Raw genomic sequence first — 14936 nt, forward strand, 5'->3', positions numbered from 1 at the left:
TATGAAAAAACAATTTATTTTATGATGTTAATAAATTATTGAATATCATTGTATTACATACTTATATAATTATTATACATATAAAAACGTACAATAATTACGTATATATGTAAATGTTATTTTGGATGTAATTATTTTGAATTTCAAAAATATTTCATATAAATATATTATTATTGAAAATTTATAATTCAAAATATATTTCTAAAGCAAGATTTAAAATCTAGTTATCATATTTGTATTTTGTGGTATTTCATCATCTACATATGTATAATTGTCAAATGCATATAAGCTATTATTTTTTTTAGATGATTCTATTGTTTCGTGGAAATTATTGCTTTTTAAATTCTTTTTTGTTTTATTAACATAAAGTTGCTCTTCTGTATATGCTACATTAATAATATTTTCTACACTTGGTGTTAATGGTAACATTGGTAATTCTTTACTAAGTATCGGCCAATTTAAATCATGCTTTAATTCATGTTCTATTCTTAAATATTCTTTTTTAGACTTCTCAGGTTTATAAAATTTCGATTTCAATTTTCTCTCAATTAAATATTCTATGACAAATGATTCAACGAGAAGACAAATTACAAAGTTCGTAAAAGCGAGTACTAAAATAATAATTCTCCAATCAAACATAGGAGGTACAAGTAGCTGAAGTAAATTTACTATCCAATTTGCAGGATAAATTGTGATATAGATACAAATAATGGTTAACATAATTATGGAAAACGTGAATGCAATATTTGTATAAATTTCTTTGCGATATGGTTTTCCACGTGAAAATATTATAGCCATTGTTATGTATTGAAACATAGAAACACAATAAACTGAATAGTTTTCATAACACATGTATCCAATTTTTTCGTCATAAATAAATGGCGTAAACCATGGAAAAGTGCGTACCATATGATAAGCGATACTTTGAAAAATTGTCATTATCAACATATGTATAGACAAAGAAAAAATCGATGTAAAACTTAATAGACTAGTCATAGGAGGTTTTTTTACTAATTGCTTTTCATATGCTTGAGTTTTTCCAAAAAAAGAAGCAAAGTTAACGATGAGACAAATATCGATAAAGAGAAACTCTAAATCTGTCAAATTTGAATCAATAGAGTAAAGAATAATGACGGATAAAAATTCTGTCAAAGAATAAGTGACCATAAATTTGAATATTCCAAATGATGTAACCAGAGCAGCGCGGCCTTCCTTTATCACCTTTGGAACGCAGGTTATATCCGGTATTTTGGATGTGAAAGGACTGGCGACACTAAAAATTATATATTTATATTTAATATTTAATTAGAATACTGAAACATTAAAAATAATTAAATAGAATATCAATATCAATAAAAATTTAATTAATTCTTTTTAAATAGAAAATTATTTTTTTCAGGAACTTTCTATAATTTAAAAATAAAGTGAAGATATAAATAAATTTAATTTTTAGAAATTTATGATACAAAAATTATACGATAAATTTATAAAAAAAAAAAATGAAAATTAAATGAGAAGTTGTTATATTATATTATACAAAAATAAAGAAATAATATTCTTTAGTACCTAGATTCTGCTTCGGATAAAGATATACCCGCATGTGCAGCTCTCAAAGCACCGCAATCATTAGCACCATCTCCACACATTGCTATAATATTTACGAAATATTTTGAAATAAATATTGACGGAATAATAAGATTAATGTATAGTAAATATCAAATATTGATCCATACCTACATAATAACCGAGTTGCATCAATTCCAGAACTAATTGTTGCTTTTGATCGCTTGTCATTCGTGCAAATATTGCACCACGGACACAAATTTTTGGCACAATATCCGGATAATGTTCACGCAATAATTGCCATGACTGGCCTGTCAATGCGAAACGATAATTAATACTGTTTATATTTCTTTCTATATCTTTAAATTCTGATATATTGAATTTTTTATCATGAAGATTCTGAAAAAATAAAATAATCATAGTTTTTATCATTCTAAAATATTAAATTTTTTAATTTTTAAAGGAATTGAAGATTACCAATTTTGGCGACATTTCTTGAGCATTAAAATAAATTTCAGGTTGTAATTTATTTTCCTCCGTAACTACAGTTACATCTATCACAAATTCTTGCATTGATAAAATACCACATTCTTTTGCAACACTTACTGCAGTTTGAATATTATCTCCTGCAATTGTGAAAAGTAGATAAATTATTTTATCTAACTAATAATTTTCCGGTAAATGTGTTTTAGCACACAGTTGCTAAACTCTAATTACCTGTAATCATCAAAACATGTATGTCAGCCGTTCTTAACTCTTTAATAACTGGTATAGTTGGTATTTTTAACCTGTTTTCCATAATAACTAAACCTAGGAATTCGAGATTCTGTTCAACTGCATCCCGAGGTAATTTCATTATCTATAAAAGCAAAGAAAATGTTATTAAAAATTAATATTCATATAAATAAAAATTCATAAAATAAATATTAAAATTATCATTTTTACTTTATTACTATTTTCGGGTAATTCTGTTCGTCCCATAGCTATTACTCGATAACCTTGTTCCGTGTAATATTTTAAACAGATCATTATATCTTTCGGGATAGTTTCGGGTTTACTTAAACTAAATATTATTTCAGGTGATCCTTTTGTGTAGGCTTTATATGTATCTGAACCTAAAACGCGTATTATTACAGACATTCTTTGAAGAGAACTTGAAAATTGATATTGTTGTACTATTCCGATTTCTGATATTTCATTCATATTTTGCGTAAAATTATTGTTTTTCGGTGGTTTTAAAATTGTAGATGCTATGAAATCATATTTATGCGAATGTTCATTATCAATCTCTTCTAATATCCATCCGGTACTTTCAAACATCTAAAGTAAAGAATAAATAGTTACTTTTTTTTTTTCTTTTTTTAAATTTTAAAAAACTTTTTTTCAATTTAACACATAATGATATTAAAGTTTAAAAAATCTAAAAAAAAAAATCTACCTTAACATCTAAAGGATCGCCACAGAGTTCACCATCAATTAATGTTAAACTATGACAAACTAACATTCCTTCAAAAAGAGGATGATCATTTAATTTAGGAATAATTCTTTCTGATTCACCAAGAATCCCGTTTGTGCAAGGTACAATACCCCACATATCCAAACCATCTTCTGTTAGAGTACCAGTCTATAATAATGTATAGACAAAAAAATATAATATTGTTAGATATATGAATTATATATATATTCTTACCTTATCGAAACATACGCAATTTATGCTACCAGATACGTTAATAACTCTATTGTTAATACAATATATTTGCGCTCGTTTTAGTCGTACTTGAGCATATAATTTTCCCACCGTCATTGCAGCTGGTAATGCCGGTGGAATTACTATTGTTATTATATCCAAGGCTTTTATCGCTATATCTCCGGCTGTAATTCCCCTGGAAACCTAGAAAAAAAACAGGAAATATATTTTAATATTTATATAATAATATTTTATTTACATTAAATTATTAAATTATTAATATAAAACGCACTTTGGTCACAATAGTATAGATGAAACCGCATATTGCAATAAATGCTAATATGCCAATAAATTTGTAAGAATCTTGATCAAACTTAAAATCTGCCGGGGGTGGGTACAAAATGGCTGCAACTAAAGAACCTTTATTGGTATGAAATCCTGTTCGGATAACTCGAGCTAGAACTGGATGATCGCCATAACTTCTAACAACGAAAACATTAATAATTTAGAATTCTTAACGTCTGTCAGCAATTATACAATTATATTTTCAAATATAATTGTACCTAGTTTGGATAATAGTAGTACCACTATACATCGTATGATGGGAACATTCTTTAGAATCATACAAAATGTGACGAGATGGCAATGGAGTTTTCGTCACCGGTACAGATTCTCCTAAAATTATATATTCAATAAAAAAAAAAAAAATACGAATAAATATATATAAAAATATACAATAAAATCTAATTGTTGTTCAATTGTACCAGTTAGCATTGATTCGTTTAAAATGCATTGTCCTGTTAATAATACTGCATCACAAACAACAATAGCTTGATGTTTGGGTAATTCTATGATATCACCCGGTACCAAATCACTACTGGGTATATTTTCTACTACCTTAGAATTTCTATACACGCGGACAGTTTCTGTTGATGCCACTGTACCACGAAGATTAATTTGATTCTGCAAAATATTTTCCATTTTAATGTGAATACAGATTTCAAAGAAAAGAAATTGAAGAATTGTATTCACGCTTTGAGCCTTGGGCATTTAAATACTTACAATAGATAGAAATTCTAGTAAATTGTCTAAGAGAAGACTACCTTGTTCTGGTATATGTTATAGAACAAATATAGCGAGGTTGTAAGAATTAGAAAGTGAATAACGTCCTTCAGTTTTCTGTAATTGTTCACATGTTAACATTAAACTTTTATCTAGTAAAACATGATTTCATAAAATAACTTTTATTTTATAGATTTTCAATAGTTATTTAGACTTTGTAGAAGCAATATTTTGATATTTTAAAATAATATTTTAAAAAAATTTTTATTGTAATAATTGTAATTGTAATTGTTTTTTATTATAATATTGGGATGTATTTAAATAAAACCTGGCTCGAAACGTTGACACAGAATATCAAATAATATTTTTACCTTACGAGTTTGTATTATAGAACTTATAATTCCAAACAATGACATACATATGATCGCTGCAGTATAGTACAAATAGCCTTCTGCAAACCATACACAGAGAGTGAAAACTTGAAAAATGTAAAATGGATTTAAAACTTCTAACAAAAGTAATACGCCTATGCTTTGCACAGGAACGACGATTTCATTGTTTCCATATACAATTCGTCTACAAAAAAAAAAAAAAACAGAGAAAAGATAATATAATCATTAATTTCGAATAATCTAAAAATAAAATAATAATAATCTTCGAAATTAATGAATTTGTTAGATTAAATATTAGAGAAGAATTTATGATCGATAAAATTATATATTTTACTGAGATAAAATCAGTTGAACACTAATCACTGTTTGAATAATTATTTAATTATTTCGAGTGGCCAGTTTCTTAGAAGTACGAAACAGAAATTATTATTCGTTAGATTTTTATCTTATCATTACCTAAGGCATTGTTCTTCTTTAGAGAGTCCATGATTGCTACTAAGATTAAGATCCGAGCATAGTGTATACTTGTCTAAACCTACCAATCTCGAGAATTTATTCTGTGTAATATCCCAGATATAACATTGTTTCTTACACCAAAATGCTTTGTATTCATACAACTCGCATTGTGTGCCATTTTCTAAATTAATTTTTAATTTTTTACATTTAATTTCTTCGATGAGATGTTTATCATTATTCTCCAAACTAATAAAAAAAAAAAGGAATAAAATAAAATATGAATCTATAAAGAGTAAATTGATATATAGAATTCAAAACTGACCTGATATTTTTCACTGAAATAGTTTTTATATCTTTTACAAAATATGATTTATATTTTCCTTGATAATTATCCTATAAAACCATATTATATATTAATTGAATTTATTAATTAATTTATTAATCAATGTTAATTTTATTAATTTGATAAATTTACACTTTACAAATATTTTAATAAATATAAAGATAAAATTACAAAAATTATTGATAAATATATTTCAAGAAACTGAACTTTTTAAAATGATAAATCTTTAAACAATTAATTAATGAGAAATTTCTTTAGAATTCTTACAGTTATGAGTAATTTTGTGGCAGAACTTAAAGCACACTTTTTATGGGTAGCATAAAGATGTAATTGGGGATACCAATGGAAGAATAATCTGACCCAGCCAAGGGTTAATATATAAGAAACATAAATCAGAATACTTTTTAACTTGCTCTTTTTAAATCCATAAACTCGCTAAAAGTAATATTAATTTAATTTAGTTAAAATATTAAAATGAAATTATACAAATTATAGAATTATTTTTATTATACTTACCATATCTTCATCTTGACCAGTATGAATTTTTTGCCATTGTACTGATGATGTTTGGTCATTTTTTATCCCTAAATAAAAGAAATTATAAAAATAAAATTTAAGTTCAAATATTTTTTTAAAATTTCTTTTATATCTTATTCCATTTAAATATCAAACTATATAAAACATTAATATTTAGTAAAGCATATCCAATAGTAAGAGAAAGTAACAGAAAAATTTTTCATGTAAAAGTTATTCAATTTAGTTATTCAAAAAAAAATTAACATAAAATCAAAACAGATATCATAATTTTTTTTTAGAAAAGATTAATTTAAAAGATTTAAAAATCTTTTTATTTTTAGTTTGAGAAATATTGAAAATAAGAATTTTTATTGATCCATTTTATAATATTTACGTGAATATATTATTAAATATTTTTCTTTAATTACATAATATGAATTATTAATGATCTATATCTATATATTATCTATATATTATAATATATATATATTATCTATATATATATCTGATATGAAATGTTATGTTAAACAAAAAGTATTTAAAAATTTATTGTATATTTTATCAGTGCATTACTTTAATCACTTTTAATCGCTTATCTTTTTATTATTTAATAATATCAATATCAATACCATATCAATCAATACCAATGACATTATTCATTATAAAAATACTAATATTCTTTCTTAAATTTAAGTAAGCTATTGAAATGTAGATTTTTTTACTTTATCGTGTAATGAATCAAAATTGGTCACAAATCACTCAGAGAACATATTTAGCTGTTAGAAATGATAATTCGTTAGTAAATATTGTAAGATTAAATAACGATAAATAGTGTTCGTTTAAATCACGATTAAATTTTAAATGAAAAGAATATTTACATATTTATCGAAATTGTCATCAACCATAATTGAAAAAGAATGAGAAAGAATAGTTCCTGTTATACTAATATATGTAAAAAAATAACAATTTTTCAGGCATCCATATTTGAATTCTAAGTCGTATATCTCGATTGTTAACATTATGAATTAATTATGTATCCATAAAATATTAAGATAAATTTTAATATCTCGATAAGATAAATAATTGAAAGTATAATTATTTGATATTTTTCTTTTTGTTTGATACATTACACAATTTAAATTTGTTCAATTAAATTAAAGAATAATATTATATATTATTGAATTTTTCTCTAAATTCAATCTTTTTATATGTAAAATTAAATGATGGAAAATCAAAATAATATAACGACAGTAGTTTAAAATATTAAATATCAGTTGAAAAATGCTTTTTGTTATTCTTTGACTCACCATTGGATGTTGTCATAACTTTAAACTTTTCGTAATGGTGATTCTTTCGAATCCTCAAGTTTTTTTCTTAAACTTGAGACGCCGTCACTTGAAAATTTCCGTTTGTCGATGCTAGGAATAAAATATGAAATTTGTATATGAAAATTAAAGAAAAATCTTAAATGAATTAAAATTAAAATTCTTTATTTTATAAAACAAATTTATATTTTATTTTTTATTGCTTCATTTATATAAAATAACAAAAAAAAAAATGCAAAAACATCTAATTTAAATGTTTTATTTTAAAAAAAAATTATGCATATGAGAAGAGGTGTTCATATTTCTTGCAATGAATTAAACAGCGTAGGAAAAAAATACTAATAGGACTATTTCGTGAAAGAAGATACAAGGTCAGGACAAACTCAAATAGGTAGTTCGACACTGATTACAGTGACCGTGCACTTGAATTACGACACAATAAGTTGTTGGCGAGTCAAGTGGCGAAATTATGATCAGCCACGTGTACTCACTAATCTACATATACGATCTTATTCAAATTTTCAATTAAAAAATACAGTCAAATAGAGCGCTCAACAACAATCAATAAAATAATCGATGCTCGCTTATATCGAACAATTAAATTATTTCATCTTCTAGATAATTTTCTATCCTTGATAATGAAATGTTTTTTTATTATATTTATTATTATTATTAATATTGATTTGTAAAATAAAAAATTTCAAGGAAATACAAAAAAGAATTTTTTCCATTATTATTTACAATTTATCTCTAAAAAAATGATTATAAATCCATTTCAAGAATGAATTTATATATTATTCATAATTATTTATTCATTACAGTTTATATTTATAATCATTTACGATTAAAAAGAAAATTAAAAGGAAACATTAATGAGCTAAAAGAAATTTCGAAAAAGGAACAAGTAGTATACTTCATTTTTGTGTACAAAATTCTCAAGATTTATTTTCTTTTGATTGACATTTACCTAAGGATAACAAGCAAATTCATCAAGTAAACTTTCTCTTCATAAGCTAAAATCCTAAACATACTGAATCTTGTAACCTTTCATTTTCTTATTTCTGATCTTCGCAGACCTTGCAAAACTTTTTTTTATCGTAGATCGTTTGATCAACTACGATATAATTTATATCAAACATCGAGCTATATTCCTAGAATAAATTTCACAATCATTATATCGAATAGAACTTTTCCTTTCAATGATTTTTCAAGGATTTATGATATCAGAAATCAAATTGCAATTGGAAATCTACATCGTGGACGTGCATGTATATATATATATTTTTTTTTTCGATATTTTTTCTAGTATAAACCGGTTGAAGAATAAGATAAAACAGGATTCAAGCTACCTGAGTGTTGCTTTACGATAATTATATCGACTAAAGTATTTTTAGATAATTGAATTGTTTATTTATTATATGTTACACATTGAAGAAGCAGTATTATATTATATTCGTTTATGAAAGAAAAAAATTCTGACGATGCACGTTGTTATAATATTTTTCGAATTTTTTGAATATGATTTTTGGTGATAAAAAGAATTGATTTATGTTTTTGTTTTTATAGCGCGAATTTGAATATAAATTAAGTAAACTCATCAGAATAAAAGTGCTGATTTAGATGTATACAAATGATAAATAATAATATAAATTTTTAAATTAAAATTCTTTTCTCTATAAAAATAGATTTATTTGTATTAATTAAATATTTCTCACTTATTTTTTTTTTTTTTTTTATTATTCTATTGTATAAAATATCGTAAAATATATAAAGGAGAGACCCAGTACAGATCAACTTACAAAACCGACCAACGCTTGTTTTCACAAATAAATATAATATGTTATATTGAAAAAAAATGTTAATCTGATGAGAAGTGAAAACCAGCATTGGTCGGTGGTATTTATTGGGTCAATATTATTGGGATATATTTCTCCTAAAGCTTTTTAAAAAAAATAATGAAATTTATATATCTATAAATAGAATTTTTTACGTGTTATAAAATTTATGATTGAAAAAAAAAACACAAAATTATATATATATAATAGTATATTAAATTTTTAAAAATATGTGATTCGCAAATTTAAAAAATTACAATATGAAAGGATAAAACATTTTTAGATTTTATCAAAGAAATTTAATTTCAGTCATTCTAATTTCAATTTATATTAATACTGTAGATGATAATATATAATATATAACTATACTAGATTAAATAAAATTATAATAAATTAAAAAATTAAAAAATTATAATAAATAAATTAAATAAACATATATTTTAGATAAATTATATATTTCCATTGAAATATTTTTAAATGATATCTAAAATAAATGATAAAATTTACTTTTAGATTTATCAATAAATATTAAGATAAAAAACAAGCGTTTAATTAATTTTTATATACGTAGATATATTGCGCGCATATTTTACTTAATTCTTTGAACATTTTCAATTTTATTGCCATATTCATTTTGTTGTGAAATATGTGTTACCAGAGACTCCTAAATATATGTTATGTCAATGTCATTTGAAATTCAACTCGTGCTTCTATACTTTTAGGTACAACTCATTGCATAATAAATCTGCAACTTTGGATTGCTGGTAACTTGTTCTTTCGTAAGGATCAGTGATCTGTGCAGAAATATCAAGACAAGGATCAAAAGTAAAGATAGAGAGAGAAAAAAATTAGGTTAAAATAGATTAGAGAATTAATTATATATTTAAAGCAAGGATAATATATTTTAAAAACTACTTTTTTCCTTTTTTTTTTTTTTTTGCACTGATTTAAATTACTTTCACTATGGTTGGTAGTTTGCTTTATTTATCGATAATTAAAATAAATGATGAAAAAATTATCATTTTATTTGAAATCAATTAGGAATCTTATTTTAAAGATAAAATTGAAAAAAATTGAAAAACGAAAAAAAAAAGAAAGAAATAAATAAAAAGTATAATTTATAATTTATAATTTACAAAATGTAGTAGAAATATTTTCGTTAAAATATTCATTTAATTACATATTTTATCTTATATTTTTCAAGTTAAACATTTACCGATAAATAAGTATAAACTAAAAACAGCTCTTACTTTCAATTCATTACAGTGAAAGAAGTAATTATCGTTAATTTTAATTTCTATTGATAATTATATTGATTGTTATATTTATACTGAAATAAAAATGAATATTATATATAAAATATTTGAAATTCAAGCAATATCACTTACTCAAATATTTAGCCTTTTTCTTCGATCCCTTTATCTTCACGGGGACGTAGTCCAAGGCGTGTGCACGGATCCGTGCATTCCAAATGAATTTTTATTCGTAGGATTTTCACTACTATTATATTTTCATATAAAACGTAAAGAAAAAAAAGATTTAAGTAGTATTTAAGTATATTTTTAATTATATTATTCGATAATCGAGATTATCGATAAAAATAAAAAATTTACGATAATTATTAATTTATGGAATATGACATAAAGAAAAATCGAAATAAAAATCGAAAATGTCGGGATAGGCAGGTCTCTTTATGAGAAGGTCGATCGTGATCGAATTGAAAATCGATAATACGCAATCAGCAAGGACCGATTGGAAACATGAAACTTCCATTAAATGTTTTCTCTGTTGTATCGTGAAATTCTAAATAGACTTAACCAATCGAAGTGACCTATCATTTCAACAAATGCACCACTACCTGTTTCGCGCCACGCACTCGACTATACTGTGCCATTCTATATCTCTCCTGTACTCTGTTGTACGAAATTATCCCCTCTCTGTCTACCTATCGCTCACTTTTCCCGCGTTACAACTTATTGATATATATATATTTTTTTGCAAAATGCAAAATGCAATATTTTAAATTCAATTTTCAATTTGTAATAAAACATGATTAAAAAAAAAAAGAATCGAAAAAAAAATCAATTGAACTATATATATATATATATATATATATATATATATATGTATATGTATATATAACACACACATATATATATGTAATTCCATAAATAATTAAGTGTAATTATTTGATTATTGAAAAGCGAACATATAAATTGTTTTATTCTTTCCGCGATATCGCTTCATGTCAATTATCGGACGTCAATTATGTTATGAAAATTCAATCAGTCAGATATTTCAAACGTAATACATAATACCATATTCGATAAGGAAATTTCTCTTACTTACATACATATTCTGAAAATATAATAATGAGCAATTATTTATTTATTTATTTTAATAATATTAATATTATAATTATTTTTATTATCATATCTTCATGTCAAATAATCTGTCGAAATAATTAATTTATAATGGGAAAGGAAAAATTAGAATAATAAACAAAAGTTTATTTATTAAAAGAAAAAATATATTTAGATTATATAATTGTAAAAGACTTGTTTTTGAAATCTATTGTTTAATTTCTAGTTTCGCAATGTTCTAGGTAGAATATAAATTATGATGATACTTCTAAATTACAAATTTCTGCAATACATTGACAAGCATTCAAATAAGTATGTTAACATCTATCTGTTAATGAAAATTTCGCGTAGTTGTTCACGTGTAACGCGATTATTTCACGTTTTTTTTTTTTTCAATACGAGTGATACATTCATTTTATTACAAAACTTATTCTTTTTTTATTTTTGTGAAGAGATTTTATTTGATAAAACAAAGAATATGAATCACTCTTACATAATTCATCGAAAATAATTATTTGTTACCTAATTATTTCATACTATTTTGAGAATTTTTTTTTAATTTTTTTAATTAAATTTTTTTTTTTAAATAATTTAACTTGTCTTTATTTAAATTTAAATGTTAATGAATTTAAAATAATATTTTTTTATTCAAATCATTCTTTAAACGATATTATTGAATGTCAATATATTTTCTTATCTTTTCTTATATCGCACATTTTACTTTTTTTCTTTTCATGCATAATTATGATTTATATTAATTTATTTCAACAATACATAATAGATTTGATTTAATTTTAATATTTAAATATCCAACTTTATTCTTTATTATTCATTGAATTTATTTTGTTACTATAACTCAAGTTTTTTTCTGATTAATATTTCTTTTTGTGGTTAATTAATGACGATTTAACAGTGATTAATACAATATTACGAACAATAATGAGAATAAGGTCGAATTATCTCTATATGTGACGGGAAAAGATAAATTATTCAAATAACAATAATACTAAATTCAAAATTAACATAAGTGAATACTCAAAATATTTGTGCAAACTTTAGTCTAGACTAAAAAGAAACTTTAATTTGTTATCGTTTATGTTTTATCGTTTTTCAGTTTTAAAAATTTTTGGAATTCGCTTTGGCATATCATGATTGAATTTCACTTACTGATAGGATTATTTTCGATTTATAAAATAGATATAATAAAATACAAATATACTATAAGTCTGAAATATATTTATTGTGAAACGATATTTCTGATAAAAAGATGCGCGAAAATTAAATATCATGAAAATGTCCGATAACATTGTTATATATTGCGGCTATCAGTAAAGAATTCTCAACGTGATCATCATTTATCTCGAGACACACAGTCTAACATGTCCTTCTGTTATTTATCACAATATCTTATCAGTTGTCAATCTCAAAAAATATTAATCATGAGATTTAAAATTAACAATAGTTTGTAAAAATTGCGAGAAAAAGAATAATAAATAATTGTTTATTATAATATAGTTAATTCTTGTTAATGAATATAATAGGTATAATATATTATAGATATTAATAATAAACTTTGATTACATTTAAATTTATAAAAAAATTTATTTATTATTCGAAAAAACGAAATGGAAAAAATATTTCGAAAAATTAAATTATATTTTTATATATTATAATTTCAAATGTAAAAATTTATAGAATCAATCAATCAATAATCAATTATAATAATGTTTTGATTTTTAATTTTTTCTAAAAAAAAAATAGATATTTTTTGCTACAAGTATCAATTTTATTGTTCGTATTGCATACCTTTATAATATAATTATTTCATATTCACTTAATTATTCGAGTTTATCGAAAGTTCTTTACATTTATATACGGTGTAATTTATATTTGGAGGAAATATAACAATGCGAATAAATTCGAATTAATAATGTTTGCATATTTTTTTTAAACGAAGCTCTATTAAAATATAAAATAATTAAAATAATATATATAATATATATAAAATAATTAAAATAAATATTATTCGTATATTATTACAAAAAAGACAATATTATGACAAAAAAGAAAATAATATTTTTAAATATTATAATTATATTTTTGGAAAATTACTATTGCAATTATTACTCGATACTTACGATAATTATAAAACAAGATTATAAATTCGATTATAATTTCAAAGTTTTGTGATTATGTATATATGCTTATTTATGTATAAACTTATATAATTGGATGGAATTTTTTATAACACAGAAGATGAGATTAAAGTTCTTCTATTATAAATTGATTGAAAGAAAATATACATGGATTATAATATAATAAAATAATAATAAAATATATTTATAGAAAAATTTTATTCATATAAATTTAAATTATTAATAAAAAATTTGTAATATTTTTAATAATATCTATTAATTATAATTAATGATAAATAAAAATTTTTATTTAACACTAAAAAAAATTAGAATAAAATTTATTCAATATTTTTGATAATTTAAAATTTTGTGAGAAAAAAAGAAAAAAACTTGTTCATCATCTATTCAAAATATAGATAATATCAATTCTGAAATTATTTTTTTCCATATTTGTCATCATGATAATTTTTCTTATCATGAGATTAAACTTCTGCATTATTTCTTGATTTGACTAGTGAATGATCTTAAATTACTTTCATTTGCATATTTTTAGCATGTAATGTATAATTTTATTTTAATGCAGATATCTATCTCATGTAACTAATGTGACAAAATTACACTTCATAATCACACGATCATATGCCTAGATGTACCATCGGATAATCAGGGCATATCAAGGTTGATCCAATAGATCTCCATTAGCGTATATATGGATTACATTGTAAAGATCTCATTTATAAAGATTCTAGATCGATTCTACGCTTATGATTGGCGAGGGCTGATATTCAGGCTAATGTCAGCAAAATTGAGATCATTGCTAATATAGGTATATATCTTCAAGTACTCTTGATTCAATAGTAATAGTATAAATTATTTTCAAATTTCGTTTACTATTTTTTAGATAATTTATACAATTCCTTATTTAAAAAAAAAAATTAAATAGATTTATTAAAAAAATATTTAATTATTTAATATGTCATAAAATACATCTTTAATCTATTCTAAATTGGTATTGTAAACTATTTTTTAAATTAAAATTAATGATTACCGTTTATAATAAAAAATTTTAATCATATTCAATAGCAAAAAAGAGAACTTTGAGAATCTTTTTTTCAAAATTATTATTTAGCTCGATATAATGATGTTTATCTGAAAATAAATATATCATGAATAATCTTAAAATATATAATAGTTGTCTCGAATATTTAATATTTCATATTTGACGAATTAATCTTGTCCAATTTTTTGTTGAACAATAA

General features: G+C 22.9%; 1 protein-coding gene across 3 annotated transcripts; it reads right to left on the bottom strand.

Moving 5' to 3' along the window:
• Positions 1 to 22: 22 nt before the first annotated feature.
• Positions 23 to 11123, bottom strand: LOC412074 (probable cation-transporting ATPase 13A3). Of its 3 annotated transcripts, XM_026444974.1 has the most exons (19): positions 11038 to 11123; positions 10568 to 10679; positions 7327 to 7437; positions 6020 to 6087; positions 5771 to 5938; positions 5483 to 5553; positions 5161 to 5406; positions 4684 to 4888; positions 4015 to 4213; positions 3814 to 3925; positions 3543 to 3732; positions 3254 to 3454; positions 3002 to 3187; positions 2509 to 2883; positions 2281 to 2422; positions 2041 to 2189; positions 1734 to 1962; positions 1567 to 1648; positions 23 to 1273 (listed from the first exon to the last, which is right to left on the bottom strand). In XM_026444974.1, exons 3-19 carry the CDS (start codon positions 7340 to 7342, stop codon positions 214 to 216), a joined length of 3699 nt encoding a protein of 1232 aa, XP_026300759.1. In that variant the 5' UTR covers positions 7343 to 7437; positions 10568 to 10679; positions 11038 to 11123; the 3' UTR covers positions 23 to 213. The 3 variants fall into 3 exon arrangements, with proteins under 3 accessions (XP_026300759.1, XP_026300758.1, XP_026300760.1); XM_026444973.1 differs by lacking the exon at positions 11038 to 11123 and having other exon boundaries at positions 10568 to 10745; XM_026444975.1 differs by lacking the exons at positions 7327 to 7437; positions 11038 to 11123 and having other exon boundaries at positions 10568 to 10745.
• Between the last annotated feature and the right edge of the window lie 3813 nt (positions 11124 to 14936).

The sequence above is a fragment of the Apis mellifera genome, linkage group LG14, assembly GCF_003254395.2.
Source record: "Apis mellifera strain DH4 linkage group LG14, Amel_HAv3.1, whole genome shotgun sequence".
Taxonomy (NCBI): domain Eukaryota; kingdom Metazoa; phylum Arthropoda; class Insecta; order Hymenoptera; family Apidae; genus Apis; species Apis mellifera.